This window comes from Sciurus vulgaris (assembly GCF_902686455.1).
Source record: "Sciurus vulgaris genome assembly, chromosome: 14".
In the NCBI taxonomy this organism is placed as follows: Eukaryota; Metazoa; Chordata; class Mammalia; order Rodentia; family Sciuridae; genus Sciurus; species Sciurus vulgaris.
The window spans coordinates 91,213,977-91,231,457 of NC_136475.1; the positions used below are offsets into that span (position 1 = coordinate 91,213,977).

The window sequence follows — 17,481 nt, forward strand, 5'->3', positions numbered from 1 at the left end:
TCCATCACTGTGTCACCTGAGCCCCTCCATCACCCACTGTGTCACCTGTGTCCCTCCATCACTCACTGTGTCACCTGTGTCCCTCCATCACTGTGTCACCTGAGTCCCTCCATCACTGTGTCACCTGAGCCCCTCCATCAACCACTGTGTCACCTGTGTCCCTCCATCACCCACTGTGTCACCTGTGTCCCTCCATCACCCACTGTGTCACCTGTGTCCCTCCATCACCCCGTGTCACCTGTGTCCCTCCATCACCCCGTGTCACCTGTGTCCCTCCATCACCTCGTGTCACCTGTGTCCCTCCATCACTCACTGTGTCACCTGTGTCCCTCCATCACTGTGTCACCTGAGCCCCTCCATCACCCCCTGTGTCACCTGTGTCTCTCCATCACCCACTGTGTCACCTGTGTCCCTCCATCACTGTGTCACCTGAGCCCCTCCATCACCCACTGTGTCACCTGTGTCCCTCCATCACTCACTGTGTCACCTGTGTCCCTCCATCACTGTGTCACCTGAGCCCCTCCATCACCTACTGTGTCACCTGTGTCCCTACATCACCCACTGTATCACCTGTGTCCCTCCATCACCCCCTGTGTCACCTGTGTCCCTCCATCACTGTGTCACCTGTGTCCCTCCATCACCCCGTGTCACCTGTGTCCCTCCATCACCCACTGTGTCACCTGTGTCCCTCCATCACTGTTTCACCTGAGCCCCTCCATCACCCCCTGTGTCACCTGTGTCCCTCCATCAACCACTGTGTCACCTTTGTCCCTCCATCACTCACTGTGTTACCTGTGTCCCTCCATCACTCACTGTGTCACCTGTGTCCCTCCATCACCCACTGTGTCACCTGTGTCCCTCCATCACTGTGTCACCTGTGTCCCTCCATCACTCACTGTGTCACCTGTGTCCCTGCATCACTCACTGTGTCACCTGTGTCCCTCCATCACTGTGTCACCTGTGTCCCTCCATCACTGTGTCACCTGAGCTCCTCCATCACCCACTGTGTCACCTGAGTTCCTCCATCACCCACTGTGTCACCTGTGTCCCTCCATCACTGTCACCTGTGTCCCTCCATCAGCCACTGTGTCACCTGTGTCCCTCCATCACTCACTGTGTCACCTGTGTCCCTCCATCACTGTGTCACCTGAGCCCCTCCATCACCCACTGTGTCACCTGAGTCCCTCCATCACCCACTGTGTCACCTGAGTCCCTCCATCACTGTGTCACCTGAGTCCCTCCATCACTGTGTCACCTGAGCCCCTCCATCACCCACTGTGTCACCTGAGCCCCTCCATCACCCACTGTGTCACCTGAGTCCCTCCACACCCACTGTGTCACCTGTGTCCCTCCATCACTGTGTCACCTGTGTCCCTCCATCACTGTGTCACCTGAGCCCCTCCATCACCCACTGTGTCACCTGAGTCCCTCCATCACCCACTGTGTCACCTGTGTCCCTCCATCACTGTGTCACCTGAGTCCCTCCATCACTGTGTCACCTGAGCCCCTCCATCACCCACTGTGTCACCTGAGTCCCTCCATCACCCACTGTGTCATCTGAGTCCCTCCATCACCCACTGTGTCACCTGAGTCCCTCCATCACTCACTGTGTCACCTGTGTCCCTCCATCACTGTGTCACCTGTGTCCCTCCATCACTGTGTCACCTGAGCCCCTCATCAACCACTGCGTAACCTGGGTCCTGCAATCACCCACTGTGTCACCTGTGTCCCTCCATCACCCACTGTGTCACCTGTGTCCCTCCATCACTGTGTCACCTGTGTCCCTCCATCACTGTGTCACCTGAGTCCCTCCATCACCCACTGTGTCACCTGAGTCCCTCCATCACTCACTGTGTCACCTGTGTCCCTCCATCACTGTGTCACCTGTGTCCCTCCATCACTGTGTCACCTGAGCCCCTCCATCACCCACTGTGTCACCTGAGTCCCTCCATCACCCACTGTGTCACCTGAGTCCCTCCATCACCCACTGTGTCACCTGTGTCCCTCCATCACCCACTGTGTCACCTGTGTCCCTCCATCACTGTGTCACCTGAGCCCCTCCATCACCCACTGTGTCACCTGAGCCCCTCCATCACCCACTGTGTCACCTGGGTCCCTCCATCACCCACTGTGTCACCTGAGCCCCTCCTTCACCCACTGTGTCACCTGAGCCCTCCATCACCTACTGTGTCACCTGAGCCCTCCATCACCCACTGTGTCACCTGAGCCCCTCCATCACTCACTGTGTCACCTGAGCCCCTCCATCACCCACTGTGTCACCTGAGTCCCTCCATCACCCCCTGTGTCACCTGTGTCCCTCCATCACCCACTGTGTCACCTGTGTCCCTCCATCACCCACTGTGTCACCTGTGTCCCTCCATCACCCACTGTGTCACCTGTGTCCCTCCATCACCCACTGTGTCACCTGTGTCCCTCCATCACCCACTGTGTCACCTGTGTCCCTCCATCACCCACTGTGTCACCTGTGTCCCTCCATCACCCACTGTGTCACCTGAGCCCCTCCATCACCCACTGTGTCACCTGTGTCCCTCCATCACCCACTGTGTCACCTGTGTCCCTCCATCACTCACTGTGTCACCTGAGCCCCTCCATCACTCACTGTGTCACCTGGCTCCCATCCATCACTGTGTCACCTGGGTCCCTCCATCACTGTGTCACCTGGGCCCCTCCCTCCATCACTCACTTGTGCACACAGGTATCCTGCTCCCGTCCAGGCCTGCTGCTTGAGTGACAGAGGCAGCAGTACGTGCAGAAGAAACATGGCCTTGATTTTCCTGGTGAAATTTGTCCAGCAAAATGTCAATGTCACCCTCTGCCCAAAACAGAGAACAAACAGAAATGGTTTCGGTGAAATTCAGCAAGCATCTCTGGGCCAGCTGCTGTATGTCTGGTGTCTTCCTGGGGCCCCGGTAATGGGATATGGGCGTGGCCATCCATGGAGGAGTCCACAGCCCCGCAAGGATGCAGGTATCATACCATGACGGGGCAGCTGCTCCGGCAGAGTAAGAATGGAGCTTGAAAGGACAGAGAGGAAGGTCCCAGCCCTTCCTGAAGGAGGGAGGGCCTTAAGGCTCACTAGGGGGACAGTGTAACCAGGCTGGGGGTGGAGGGCGGCTGCTGGCAGCACAGAACTCGTGGGAAGAGCTCTCCAGGGAGAGGGAGGTGGGGTGGCTGGAGAGGGGGTGCAGCACTAAGACAGGAAGCACTTTCCCAGTCCCCTGGAGAACTCCACAGCCCCAGCAGGAAGATATAGCCCACACACACAAAGTAAGGGACGTCAGCACTAGTGCCCAGATCGGGGACTGCTGCACCCATGCTTAGCCCAAGGCGGCCAGGGACACCACGGGAGCACCCTCGTGCCCACCCTGCACTGACTCCTGTCTTTTCAACAGCATCACACTGGCCTCGCAAGCCTACCTGGGCAGAGGGTGCTAAAAAAGGCCCCCAAGGAGTCCACCTTCCCTGTCACCAGCTCGTAATGGACTTCTCTCTGGTACTCTGCTGGGCTGAGGAGACTCTCGGAAAGGATCCGGGCTTGGTATTTTCCTGGAAAACAAACCACAGCTTCTACTGGGCCCTCCACTTGGAACCTCTGATGGCAGGGTCCTGCCTTGGCATCTCTCCCCCACCCCACGTCCACTACCACACCTGGCAAAGAGCAGGTGCTCCTGTTGGAAAAGGAATCAATGGCTTATGCCATCCTGTCCCAGGGTGATGGGATAACAGGAGGTCTGGATATGACCATTGCCTTCATCCAGGTGCATCACCTTGAACTGGCCACCTACCCTTCTAGACCCACAGACCTCATCTGCACCAGGTAACTGACAGCAACCTTGGCCTCACAGCTTCCTGCCAGGTGGCGCAAGACAAGGGTGGCAGACACACAGAGACTCCAGGCTCATTACTGACTGCACTGCTCGAATTCAGGTGAAGAATTAGTAAAAAAAAAAATGAGTTTGGGGTCAAGGATATTAAAGGTAACTGAGACACTGCATAGGAACAAGGTGCATTTTTTAGGCACACAGAGATACAAAAAACTCTTGTTGAAAATACTCAACCTCTGGGGAGCTAGGAACCAACCCAAAAAACCCTGCATTTGGTGCCAACTTCCCCACCCAGAACCTTCACTCCAGGAGAACACTTGGATCCCCGGTCCCTGAAACAATGGCGTGACAGTAGGTTTTCAGAGAGTGTTTTTATACTTAATCAGCAAGTTGGATCATTAACCCCCAGTACTAAAAGGTCATTGTGGCTTATCTCCACTTGACCCTTGAATACACTGAGGGCCAGAATCTTGGTCAGCCACAGTGCCAGGGTTTGGTGGAACTAAGTTTCCAACCAGATCTCTTCCGACTCCACAGCTGGCCCCGCTCTCTCCAGGGAAGGGACAGGAGCCAGAACGGGACCAGGGTGAAGCACAGCCTCCGGCCTTCGGCAGAGCACCGACTGCCCTCTGAAGCCGCAGCTGGCAGACTGCAGGAATCACCAGCTCTTGCAAATCCAGGGTCCCCAAGGAAAAAGGGAAGGCCCCACCAAGGACAGGGCCTGGGAAAGGGAGGCAGCTGGTTTCCCACCAGCCAAGAGGTGGCCAGCTCACCGGTGACAGCGATGCAGGAGTCGATGGCGGCGTTCCGGCAGGCGCAGATGATGACCACGTAGTTGGTCTTGGCGAGTTTGCCCTCAATGAGCAGCCGGAACATCTCAGAGAGCCCCTCTGCCAGGGAGTAGGCACACTCGATGACGTGCACGCTGTCGTTGCAGGAGCTGGCGGCCAGGCCGGCCAACCAGGGCAGCTGTGCAGGGGTCACGGGGGCAGCAGTGCTGGGCACAGGCGGGTGGGGCTGGGCCGGCGCCTGCTGGTACTGCCGGATCTCAGTCAGGTGTGACTCACGCCAGGAGCGCAGGAAGATCTGCTCCAGGTCCTCCATCAAAGGCACCTGGTCCGCCGCTGCAGAAGGAGGCGGAAGGCGTCAGTGCGGGCGTGGTGCGGGGCATGGCAGCCTGACACCAGTGCAAGGCTTCTGGGTACACTGGCTCACTGAGGGCAGCACGCCACGGTCAGCACGGCTGAGCAGCAGCTCCCACAGCTGGAGAACCGCGCCTCTCCTCCCTCCCCAGGTCCACAGGTGCTGCTTCTCCAGGTCCAGGTCTCCACTCAGAGGCTTTTCTTGTGACCCTCAATCACCCCCCGCAGACCCACACTCCTGCCTTCCGTCTCTTTCCATTTGCTTCTGTGTCTCTCACACTAGAACAGAATCCCTCACGAGGGCCGAAGGCCTTTTCTCCTGACAGCAGGTGACCGGTTTGGGAGCCCATTTTTCCAACTCTCTTCCACCCCGCTGTGTGGTGACCGCTACAGTGACCCCTCGCTGTCCCCCTGGGGCTGTAAGCACATCCCCGTATTTCATCTCCAGCTGCACAGGGTCCTTGGGATAGGCAAGGTGTGCATCTGGGCCGGACGACTCCTCCCTGGCCACCATCCCTGGGTGGCAGGAACAGGGCTCACCCAGCTGGACGAGGTAGTAGACAGTGAGCAGCAGCTGCATCTCCTCAGAGATGGGCTGGATGGTGGAGGCTCCGTACTGTTCATACGCCCTGGAGATGGATTGGGAATTCTGGTAGCACGTGTACAACAGCGGGCTGACCACCACGTCGCTCAGGTTCCCGCAGAGGTAAGGGAAGTTCCCGTGGCCTAGGGGAGGGACAGAGGCCACTTGGTAACCAGCCTCGGAACGCTGTGGCTCCACTCACGCAGGCTCTGAATGAGATGGACAGGTGAGCTGCCCTGGGGTCTCTCAAGTGCCCCTCTCCAGGAAACCTCAGGCTCTCAGCCCTGCAGGATTTGGTGCACCCGCTCTGCCCTCCTGGAATCTAGAATGACAGTCATGACCTCTGATAACCAACCATTCACCTGTTCACTTAGGCCAAGCACAGAGAGAAGCCACTCCTGTGGAGCCTACAGCCGTGGCCAATGTCACTCTTGGCAGTGACTTTGGAGCACCCTGTGCCCCGACTGGTCTCTGGTGGTGCTGCTTACCTTCCTGACACCAAGCTTTGCAACCGCCCCCCCCCCACACACACACACATCTGGGGCTCTCTGGCCAGCTGAGTTAGGAAAATATGTCACACTGTCCAGGCAAACTGAAAGCCCTTGACATAGACTTCAGCAAATATCAGAAGATTCACTGATGTCAACTCTCAGGGACAGAACTACCCAGCCAGGGTCAAAGCCTGGCTTCATGACCCAATGCACTCAATTCGCCTCTCTAAGCCTCAGTCTCTGCATTTATAAAATGCAGTAAAGACATGGATGTTCATGGAGTGGCTGAAATATCAGCTGTACATGTGGGTGGTGTCTTGTACTCGGAAGGTTCCCCATCTTCACCAAAATAATACTTAGAGTCCCTCTGTGTGCTAGTCACAGATCTTGTGCCAGACTCCAGAGTACATCTGGTGTCCAAGACACACGTTGTGTCTTTGAGGAAACTGCTTCTCAACACTTGCTAAGACACACCGAGTTTTTGGTTCAGAATTTGGACCTAGTTCTCACTGAGGTGGATTGCCAATTCTCCGCTCTGCTGGGTTACTGACAGGGAACACAGTTGGTCACAATGCTCACAAACAGGGTGGCTTGTAAGAGACAATGTAAAAGAACTGCCACAAAAGGATGTGGCATTTGTCCTAAAAGAGGCTTAGAGAAGCTTCCCTGGGAGCCAGATGAAAGGGAAACCAGCAAGACCTCATGGAGGAGGTGCTGGGCTGGGCCTTGAAGCCTGGGGGTCAGGAATCAGGAGCAAGCCCTTCACAGGGAAGGCCTCAGCTTACACAGAGGCAGAGACAGGGAACAGCATCCATGAGAACAAGGGAGTCTGTACTCTGAGGCCCTTCAGGGTCTGCAGGGCTCCCTCCTCTGGACTGCAGGCTCGGTGGGTGAAGCCCCGCCCCTGATCTGAGCCCCTCAGTCTCCCCCAGCTCTGCTCAGCCCCGAGATCTCAGCACCAACCGCACTCACATAAGAGCCATGCGCAACAAGACCAAACGCCAGCCTTCATTTTGGTGAGCCGATAGGGGTCCAGCAACCCTAAACACTGCCCCAGCCTCCTGCCCAGTCCACAGCCTAGATTTGCACCCCTGAATTTCATGTCCTTTTGTTGTTCTTGGGTTTTTTTGGGGGGGGCGTGTTTTTTGTTGTAGGAAAATAAAGAAAAGGCCTCTGTTAATGAGCAGTAGGCTGGTATCCAATGCCCCACGGAGGCCCCGAAGGTGTCCTCTGTTCCTGTCTGTGCTGCTTCATGCAGCACACTGCCCTTGGGGCAACATCACCAAGTGACCCCTGCTAAATCCTCATGCAGCTTCCCATTTCAAGGTCTCTGACTTCACTGGAAAGGGATTTCCTTGATGGAGTCAAACATCTACTTCCCTGTAGCATCAGTTAGCCACCGCACGAAACACATCAATCTAATTTGGTTTATAGCTCAAACAGTGGTGGCCAGGGCTGTCCTCGCCGGATCAGAGTCAGGTGCTACTATGGTGGGGCCTCAGTGGAGCTGGGCTGGTGAAGACAGGAAAGGACACACGAACAAGCCAGCAAACGGCTGGCATGGAGTGAGACCCCTGAGCTCAGGCCCATGTGGAAAACCAGTAAGCTCTAAAATTCTTGGCATGTGACGGGGGCTAACCTAGGGGTTGGCTCTGCTTCCTTCTTTCACTGCCCTGGGAAGAGTGTCAGGTTTGTCTCAGGAGGACACATGCATAACCAGGTCCCGGTTTGGCCTGGTTCTGGTGGCTTTTCCAGGCTCCTGCCGCCACAGCCGGTGCACGCCGCACTTGCCTTTAAATATCACTGGCTTGGCTTCACATATCTTCAGCAAGTTGTCAGGAACCGACACTGGTTCTCCAGATGCCACGACAGGAAAGGAGACTGAGGCTGGTCCCACCAAGCCCGCTTGAGGCACACAGGACACGCCTGCACTCTCTAGGAATACCACAGAAGTGTAAGAGAGACAAAGCAGACAAGGTGGCTGTCCCCAACCAGCCCCATGCCGGGCCAGCAAACAAAACCGCCAACTGACCCAAACCCACCACAGCACACCAACACCTTCAAGCTCATCCAGTCCAGTCTTCCCCTCCCAACATCCTGGTCTCCTCCTCTTCAACTCCCTATCAGGGGGAGTGGCATAGAAGCTAATCTTTAGACCTCCCTGGGATCAGGGCCCTGCTCTCCAGGACTCTGGGCCTAGTCCAACAACTGACATATAAGTAAGAAATCGTTTTGCTGTGCCACCATCTGTCTCCCCAGAACCTGCTCCCCAACGCAACGCACAGGTGGGCACATGCACACTGCAGAAGCAACACCATCCCAGGCGCCCAGGGACTTGGTTTTGGCAAGACAGGGTCACTTACCGTACTTAGCTCTGTTCCCGCCACCCTGAGGACAGGTGCCATCTGCAGCTGACGGAGACTCTGGAGACCACCCTTTGTGGCGTTTTTTGGGGGGCCCGGAGTTCGACAAGATACCTAGACAACATTCAGAGCATGGGTTAGGTTAAGCTGCCACCAGAAATGAACCTCAATACAACTTTCTTCTGATTTAGAGAATACTTATTTGGTATTTTGGTGGATGATAATCACAGTTTTAAAATGGATTTTAAGTATCTAGCGAAGTATCTAAGTGAAAGGGAACATTCTGTCAATTTTCACAAACGTTCCGCTCCAAAGTCATGCAGGAGTTTAAGCTTTATCTCTCTGACCTGAGCTTCAGAGTAGGTCTGCAAAGTGGTTTGATCAGGACTATAGAGCGTATACGTAGTGCACTTCATACAATCCCTAGCAGAGAGTTGGGGCTCAATAAATGGCAGCCACCACCAACCCCATCATCACGGTCTTCATTGTTACATAGATTGCATGTACTTTTTGAAGAGCTGGATTTTTTGTAGACCCGCAGCCGCAGCACTCAGTGCACCACCACACTATCACCACGTGGGGGCAGTATTGATCCACCTGTTACTGACACCACCCCACCCCCACCCCAGACAAGAAGTCTAGAAAGCTAATTTCAGACTGAGAAAAAAAATCAAGGAGGGAAGCTGGACCCACTGCAGCTCACGAGTCAATCCTGCCCACTCCAGGTAACAGCATGTTCATGACTCAAGCTATGTACGTGGATTCAAAATATCAAGAATTGGTTGCCATAGTTTCTTGAACAATCTGACACAAAATGTCCTCTACATCCGGAACTCCTTGTCTCAATCCTAGATACACATTAAACTCGCCTGGAAACTGCAGTCTCTCTCTCTGAAAGCAACCCCATCTCAGGTCACCCAGTTCAGTACAGGGAGTCCGGGCAACTTGACACCTAGGAGCTCCCTGGAGACTCTAACCCACGGCCAGGGTGGGGACTAGCCACCCGGGAGCAGCGGTCTCCTCAGCCTGGTAGAGGTTCCTGAGCCTCTCTCTGAGTTAGGGAACAGTCTCTGGCAGTGACTGTAAGAGAAGGATCCCCACAGACTCCCAGTTATTCTGAAGCTCACTGCAATTTGAGAATGACTGCTTCAGAGTCTCTTGGAAGGAACCCCAAAATATTTCTACCTCTCCTTTAGACTGACCAAAATAGAATAGGGAATAAAAAGTCAGAAGCATAAAGTCCTTTCTGACAAAGAGCTTTCAAACTTTCATCAGCCCTGCCCCCAACCTTGGGCAGGACGGCCATCATTGTTCCCATCTCATCTCCAAGCATCCATCCCAGACCAAGTGGCCAGCTCCTCAGGACTACAGAGGGGGCCTGAACTGAGCACCAAGATGGAAGGCTAAGATAACCCCCTCACTTTGGGAAGCTTAACCCTAAATGTCTCCAAGCAGACTCTAAGCCCACGAGCCCTTTCAAAATATCACCAGGAGCAACCACTGGTATGGGAGGGACCAACTATTTCTTACACTGTCTCTTGAGGAAGGGGGCACAATCTGGAGTTTGGGGGAGACGGCTCTTACTGCAGGACACTCAGCACCCTGCCCACCCCATCTCCGCAGTGGCGTAAGACAATCACCCAGCTCTCAGAAACCTCTCATCCTAGAGAGCCACTGGCCAACATCCACAGCTGGCAGGGGCAGGGGGGGGCCTGCAACCCCAGAAGGAGTCCTCATGCAGGGAGAGGGCCCCTGAGTTCAGGTGGGGAAGCGGGAGCAGGATGTGGGCGGGGGCAGCCATCACGGGAAACGAGGTTCAACAGCTGGCTGTGGACAGGGTCCCGAGGGCTTAGGTTCCCACAGGGATTTGGGGGATCTCCATTTCCCACAGCACTGGAAAGTTCCTTCGGTCCGGCCAAGAAGGAAACTCTGCCTGCTGGCTTCCCCAAGCCAAGGGCATAGGATCCCGGGCACGGGGCGGCCTTCGCTCCCCCATGCAGGCTGGAGGGTAGGCACCCACAGTCTCAGCTACGAGAGGGAGCCATCTCCTGAGCCACGGCCACCCCAAGTTCAGCACCTAGAGGAGAACACCACAGAATGAGGGCGGAAGCTGGCCGGGGTTCCTTGTGCATTTCAGGCTCCAGAGGGGAGCCCCGGTCAGGACGGGAGCCCCAGATTCAGCTCAGAAGAGTTCTCCCCCAGGGAAGGGTTAGGAAATTCACAAGATGAATCCCCTGCACAGTGGAGACAACTCCAGCTCGGCCCTGCCCCTCTGGACCTCAGCCCCCTCAGCAGGTGTGGGGCTGGATGCCTCCTAGGGCCTTTCTTCCTGGGAGGTGGCTGGGGACCAGCGATCGCTCAGGGAGAGCACAGCCCCTCCCGGCCTCCCCACCCCACCTGTGAGGAACACTCCCAACGCATGTCGCAGCTCCGCTATCACCTCCTCTCCTCTGTGACCCGCTGGCATGGATAGCAATGCCAGCCAGCACCAAGGGGAGCAGCCAGGTGGGTGGAGAGTTTCAGCAGTACCTCCCCATCTCTCACCTGCCTCCAGGCTGAGCCTCCTGGAGTCCTGATCCTCTGACTAGTGGCCACAGAGCTGGGTTTTAAATTCAGATTCAAAACCTTCATCAACACCTCTGCCCCTTTGTCTCCAAGATTCCACACCCTCCTGACCTGTGGCCTGAGAGATCACTCACTGTCACCACGGGGGTCTCACACGTCTCCCGCATGAGACACACAGCACCAGGGCCTGGCACACCCCAGACACAGGAGGCACTGCCAACCTGGCCTGATGCTCCCCAAAGCAACAGAGGACTCCAGGAGGCTCAGCAGCCCCAGCTCTGTGGCTCCTGTGTCCACGCAGGCCTGGACCCGGGACCCCAGGACGGGCAGTGCTACCTAGGGCCGAGGGCCGCGGCAGGGCCGACAGGCTGTTCTTCGCCAGCTGCTGGTGCTTGGGCGAATCTTTGCCATTGAAGACAGCTGGGCCCAAGGCTGAGGTCAGCGAGGGGTGATCGGAGGCTGGTCCTGAAGCAAAAGGAAGGCAGGGAGGAGGGTCAGTCCACAGGAGGCTCCGTGCCCTGGGCGAGCCCCACCAGGAGGTCAGACTTTTTATTGGTATTTTTTATTTATTTTTATTTGGTGGAGGTGGTGCTGGGGAGGGCACCCGGGCCTTGTCGTGCTAGGGAAGCGCTCCACCACTGAGCCACATCCCCAGCCCTAGAGGCCAGGACCCCGCATAGGGTGAGTCTGCCTCGCTGGGAAGACAGACACAGGAGCATGCACAGGAACACGTGTACACACACCATGCACACACAGTGGACGCCAACTGGGTGAAAGGACCAGGGGGACATGAGCAGCCAGGGGCCACTCCAGGGCCATGCTTGAAACAGATCTGCCTCCTTCCACCTTCCTTTTCCTCCTGGATCCCAGGAAGGCTGTGGGGTTTGCAGCCACCTGGGTCTGAGCTGCTTGTGGGTCCTGGCTCCCCATGTCAGAGATAATTCTGGGGACAATGTGGGTTCAGGCCTCCGGAGGCTGCCTGACGGCACTGTTTGAGTTGTCCAAGTCTCCAGAATGTTCTAGAAGGCTCCAGAGCCAGGAGAGGCACTGAGCCTTTCCTATGGGGGCAGCAGCATGTAAGGGGGTGTTCTGAAACCAGATGACCTATAGCCGAACCCCAGTCCCATCACTCATGAGCTAAGAGACCTGGGTCACTTACTCAACCTCCCCAACCTCAGCATCCCCTCCGTGAACGGGGGTGGTGATCACAGCAGCCCAGGGAGCTACTGTGCAGAGGACCTGAGTGAGCAGCCGTCCAGCACGTGGACAAGAGCCTGGCACGGAGCAAGCACTGCGCATGCCCACTCCCACTCTGACCTCATCTAGTTCTTACGACAGAGGGTCCGAGAGCTCAAGGAAGTTGCTACAAGTCATTCAGCAGAGGGTGGCGGGCTAGAATTTATGCACAGGTGCTCAGAGGGCAGAAACAGAACACGCCTCAGTCCAGGTGGCAGAGGGGAGGAGCAAGTAGGCCAAGGGACAGCAGCTGCCACGTGGACTGGGCCGGGAGCCTCAGCAGAAGGGCACATCCCAGCCCAGGGAAACAACACATGACCTTCCAGCGTCCTTGAGAAGGCCAGTCTCCCTGGATAACAATCATCCTGTTTTGAAGGTCTGTTCAGCGTGGCACATGCCAGGCACAGGAAATAGAAATGCCTGCCGTCAAATCTTGGCTGCCTCTGCCTGGGAGGTCCCTGCCTAGGCACTCGCCTGCCTGAGCCTCGGTTTCCAGTCACTGAGCTGCTCAGTGTCCGATGAGACACATGCCGGCGGGAGCCCAACCAGCACCCAGCAGGCAGCAGGGGCCTGGGCTCCCCTGCCCCTTCCAGAGATTCAGCTCAAATGGGACTTCGTACCCATTATGTAATGAGTTCTGTGCTGCGAACTGGGGATGCAGAGGAAACCGGACACATGACCCCACCACCAAGGGATTGCATTACACATCAGAGGGCAGAAACCATAGATTACAAGTTCAAAATGGCACATGACACGGTGCTGGGGGAGACAACGTGCCAGCCTGCCCTGCATTCATTTTGCAGAATGCCAGACTCCTCTGTGAACAGGCTCGCAGAGACATGCCAGGCCTGTGGCCTCGGCACCTGGGGCACTCCTCCACCGCCTCACCTGCCTGTTGGGCTCCCATCAGGACGCCGGGGTTCGTCCCAGGAACAGACTCGCTGGGGAAGGCAGCCAGAGACCCCGAGCTCTCCAGTGGTGGGAAGAGAGAGCTGGAGCAAATGCCAGCAGAGGCGGGACGGCTTCTGAACTCTAAGGGGCAAGAAGCACACGTGAAAACCAACCAACCCACTCTCTTCCAACAGTTAGGAAACGATTTCCTCGACTAGTGTGTGTCCCACAGGAGAGTGGGATGTGCAGACCCCGAAGACGCCACAACCATGCTAGCCTTCACTGAGACAGGAGGGGTGTGGACAGCACACCACTGCACCATGGTCCCTGCCAAGGGGCAACAGGCAGGGGAGGGCACCACAGCACACAGAACGAGCAGAGCATCCAAGCGCACCCTCTGAAGGAAGGAACCGGACACGCGGGAAGGAAGGACGGCTCTTCTGGCCATGTCACTGGAGAGGCCCTCCAAGACATGCCTGTCCACCTAGGGTGGGCCTCAGAACGCCCGCTCTTTCCTCTCTCCCTGAAAGCTGACTGGGGTGCAGGGGAGGCCAAGAAGGGCCACAGTGGAGCCTCTCCTGAGGGTTCAGGAGGCCGGGCCCTCAGTTCCTCAGGAACCAGCAGAGATAGCTGCTCTTCCTGGACAGAGCTAACGGGGTCCCGGGGTGCAGTGGGGTGACGTTATTCAAGCCAAGCCTCCTCTGATCGGGGTTTCTGGGCCTCGGCTCTGTGACATTCTGAACTGCATCCTTTGTGCTGGAGGCTGTCCAAAGCATTGCAGGATATTTAGCAGCATCCCTGACACTCGCCCAGGGAGCCAGGAGCACCTTGGCATGATCAAAAAATGTCTCCAGATGTTGCCAAACATCACCTGGGGACAAAAATCACCCCCAGTTGAGAACCACTGCCCCAAACACTTGCCACAAAGAGGCACAGTTGGCCTTCTGTCAACTTCTAAATGTCCTGTGCACTCTCTGTTGCTCTAATAGACACCGGTAGTATACAGGTGTGTCTTCCACTTCACAGGCCTGGTCTATGTCACAGGATGGCAGCCCCTCACACTGTCAGGCACCTGGCCCACTGGAGACATTCCCAGCACCCAACACTCCCTCCAGAGCCAAACTCCTCACCTGAGCCCTTCCAGCAGATCAAAGGTCCCTTGGTCAGCGTCCCCTGTGCATTGCGGACCAGGTAATACTTCAGGTGCTTCTGCTTCTTGGGCTGGGTGGTCAGTCTCAGGTTTATGTGATTGGAGAAGTCCGTGAAGTAACAGAAGCCTTTCTTTCCACAGCCCACGCAATTCCCAGAGAAACCTGGAGGCGGAAATGAGCTGTGAGCCTTTCCCACTTACCTCCAATGTCCCCTTCAAACAGTACCTAGTTCTTCAAAACCCAGAACATTTGCATCCTGGACCAGCAGCTGGAAAAAGCCACCTGCCAGTCAGACCAGCCCAGGAGCCCAGACAGCCTGGACTCAAACAGAAGGTGAGAAGACCTAGCCCCGGAAGGGAGGGCAGTGAGCCTGGCAAGCTTGGAAGACGAGGCGGCGTAAGGGTGGGTGGGTGTGTGTGTGTGTGTGTGTGTCTGGGGGTCCTCTACAACCAAACTACATCCCCAGCTCTTTGTTCTTATTTTGAGACAAGGTCTCATAAGTTGCTAGGCTGGCCTCAAACTTGCGAGCCTTCTGCCTCAGCCTCCCGAGTCACTGGAATTGTAGCCATAAGCCACCATGCCTGGGTTAAGGGCGTATTAAAACCTATCTTTGGAGTAAACTGTGAAGAACAAGAACAGTCCCACTCAACTGTCTGCAGTGAGGGAGTACAGGCTTCGTGTGCCCCTACTTCCTTGGCACTGGCCAGGTACGGAATTTCCAACCATTGGCCCTGAGCCTGGCTATGGTGGGAGACCTCCTGGGTCCTAGCGCCCATCCTGGAGCGGAGCTAAGCCGATAAGTTGCTGAAAAGAATCAGAGAGCCTCATGATGCGTGGAGGGGACCCAGCTAGTGGAGGCGCTGCCCAGGAATATGGCCGTCTATGGGGTCAGCATCCTCCTGCCTGGCAACAGGCCTTCCCAGGAGGGCATGGAGGTTCCCTCCAGCTCTGATGCTCTGGGCAGCGTAAGGACAGGAACCTCCTCGTATGAATGGTCAGCGTTCAGAACACACACGTGAGAAGATTTTACGGAGTGTGAAGCCCACTGGAACTGCACTCACAAGTGCTTGGCCAGCAAGACTTCTCTCCCATCTGTTCCTGTCTAAACTATCACCAGGCCTGCTCTGCCCACTGATCTGTCTGGTTTCTATGGGTCCAAGGTCCTCCGCTGGGGGAGACCCTGAAGCTGAGACGAATTTACTGTCTTATTCTCGGCTGACACGCCTGCAAGATCGTTCCACCTTAGGACAGTCACGTGTCTCTGCACAGCTCAGCCCCGAGAGCATCCCTGGGTCTCTGGCCAGAGTTCCCAATAAGCCCCGGGAGTGAAGGTTAAAACATCCACAGCAAATAGGACGCTCGCCTTCGGAGTCTCTGAACTATGGGTTTTAAGTTAATTTAATATTCCTCCAAAGGCCTCAGGAATGAGGACAAATCTGTAGCCTAACCCTAGGACAGGTCCAAGGCAAGCTCGCCTCCACAAGCCCACCCCAGAGCAGACAATTAAACCACTGGATTCCACATTTACTCGTTCGGATGGGACTGGGAACTGATGTGCAGAGAGAACCAGGGTGTTCTCACCCTCATCTTCAGCACACGGGACACTCAGCCCAACTAACCCCCACAGCCAGCCAGTACAGGGCCCCATCTCCAGAGCAGAGCAACTCTTCCTGCAGTCACGACCCCTCGGGAGGGTCTGTAAGCGCGCTCTCCCAGGGACACCCACCGCCGCACCGCGGGATCTTCTGCCGCATTTGTCTAACAGGCCTGCCCTGAATGGATGTCTGCGCGTGCGCGCCACTGAACACAGCGCCGCTCCTGGGCCTCCGCTGCCCTCACTTGCAGTGGACCTTGCGCAAAGTGGAAGTAAGAGGGGCCTGGGTTCGAATTTTGACTTAAGGTGCGTGGCTCTGGGCGAGTGAATTACCATCCCTGAGGTTTTCTTTCCTTACCTGAACAGTGTGGCGAGGGCCAGCACGAGTGCGCACCCCTCCTGCCAAGCACCGCACGGAGCACTTTACGTGACACACGTGCTCTTCAGACCCTCACGGAGCCCTGCAAAGCAGTTCACGGCCCGGTCTCCAGTTCACAGTTGAGGGAATCTAGGCTCAGAGAGGAGGAAACTTACCCGCAGGTATAGACAAAAAGTGCTAGGCTGGGATTTGAACCGCTCTGCTAAGCCGTCTCCTCCAAAAATTCACCTCAAAAGAGCGCTTCAAGTGTCAAGTATGTGCTCGGGCTAACAGGTCCCAGAGCGCTCTAGGACCAAGCTGCATTGGGCAGAGGAGTGCAGCTGAGCCCAGCACAGCCCGGCACAGCAACGTGACATGGGGAGTGGTGCAGTCTCTCTGGGCTTAAGGCTAGTACTTCCGTCCAGGACCAGCGATGTGATTCTCCTTGGAAGCATCCACAGGTGGCTTTCTCTGCACTCAGTGGCAGGTCTCCACGCTCACAGCTCATGGCAGACTGGAGGTGGCCCAGGGTTCTTATTGCCAAAGCTACTCCCCTTTGCAGAGAGGGTCCCCTACCGACCCTCAGAAGGGCTTGACACCCTCAGAAGCCCACTGACACCTGCCATTTATCTCCTGAATCACAGTCCTAGGGTCCCTCCTGCACAGCCACCAAACTAGTTCTGAGTGACCACGACATAGGCGCCCAGGTGTGCTGCCTCACGGAAGCTTTCCTGGGAGTGCAGGTGCTCAGAACAGCCTTGACCTAGGCAGTTACTGCCGTGTGGATGGCCACGTGGCCGACTCATCAAGCCTCTATGAAACGCACACACATAGCAAATCTGTTCTGCTTACAAAAATGTTGGAAGCCCTCATTTGAAGAACAGTTACTAGGAATTAAACCAGGTCTCTGAGGAAGCCAGAGATTAAAAACCCAAGGCCCCTGAGAGTTAGGAGGATAGGACAGACACAGCTGAAGAACTCCCGACCCAGGGAGCGACAACAGCAGTTCCTTACACTTGGGTGTCATGCATAGGCTGGCTTGTCCTCAAACACGGTCGGGTAGAGCATGTGTCACTGTCCACTCTTTAGCTGGAGAAGTTGAATCTCCGAGACAGGAATCCTGTCTCTGCTAATCTAAAACTTGTTTTTCTAACACGCTGTGCTGTGGGAAGGAAGGGGAAAGGCCTCAGAGAGTCAGGAGGGATTCCAGGAGGACTTGCTGGCAAGCAGGACCTGACCTGAACTGGACCTCAACAGAGCCT

The 17,481-nt window shown here is 56.1% G+C and overlaps 1 protein-coding gene across 13 annotated transcripts in view; it reads right to left on the reverse strand.

Moving 5' to 3' along the window:
- The window catches only part of GREB1 (growth regulating estrogen receptor binding 1), a 129,646-nt gene that overhangs the window by 35,760 nt on the left and 76,405 nt on the right, over nucleotides 1–17,481 (reverse strand). For all 13 annotated transcript variants that reach the window (XM_079109658.1, XM_079109662.1, XM_079109655.1 and 10 more), the window contains 9 exons: nucleotides 14,247–14,429; nucleotides 13,114–13,257; nucleotides 11,326–11,454; nucleotides 8,425–8,538; nucleotides 7,853–7,996; nucleotides 5,528–5,713; nucleotides 4,619–4,969; nucleotides 3,439–3,567; nucleotides 2,705–2,833 (listed from right to left, as the gene is read on the reverse strand). In XM_079109658.1, coding sequence (XP_078965784.1) covers nucleotides 2,705–2,833; nucleotides 3,439–3,567; nucleotides 4,619–4,969; nucleotides 5,528–5,713; nucleotides 7,853–7,996; nucleotides 8,425–8,538; nucleotides 11,326–11,454; nucleotides 13,114–13,257; nucleotides 14,247–14,429 — 1,509 coding nt within the window. The remainder of the gene's footprint in view (nucleotides 1–2,704; nucleotides 2,834–3,438; nucleotides 3,568–4,618; nucleotides 4,970–5,527; nucleotides 5,714–7,852; nucleotides 7,997–8,424; nucleotides 8,539–11,325; nucleotides 11,455–13,113; nucleotides 13,258–14,246; nucleotides 14,430–17,481) is intronic.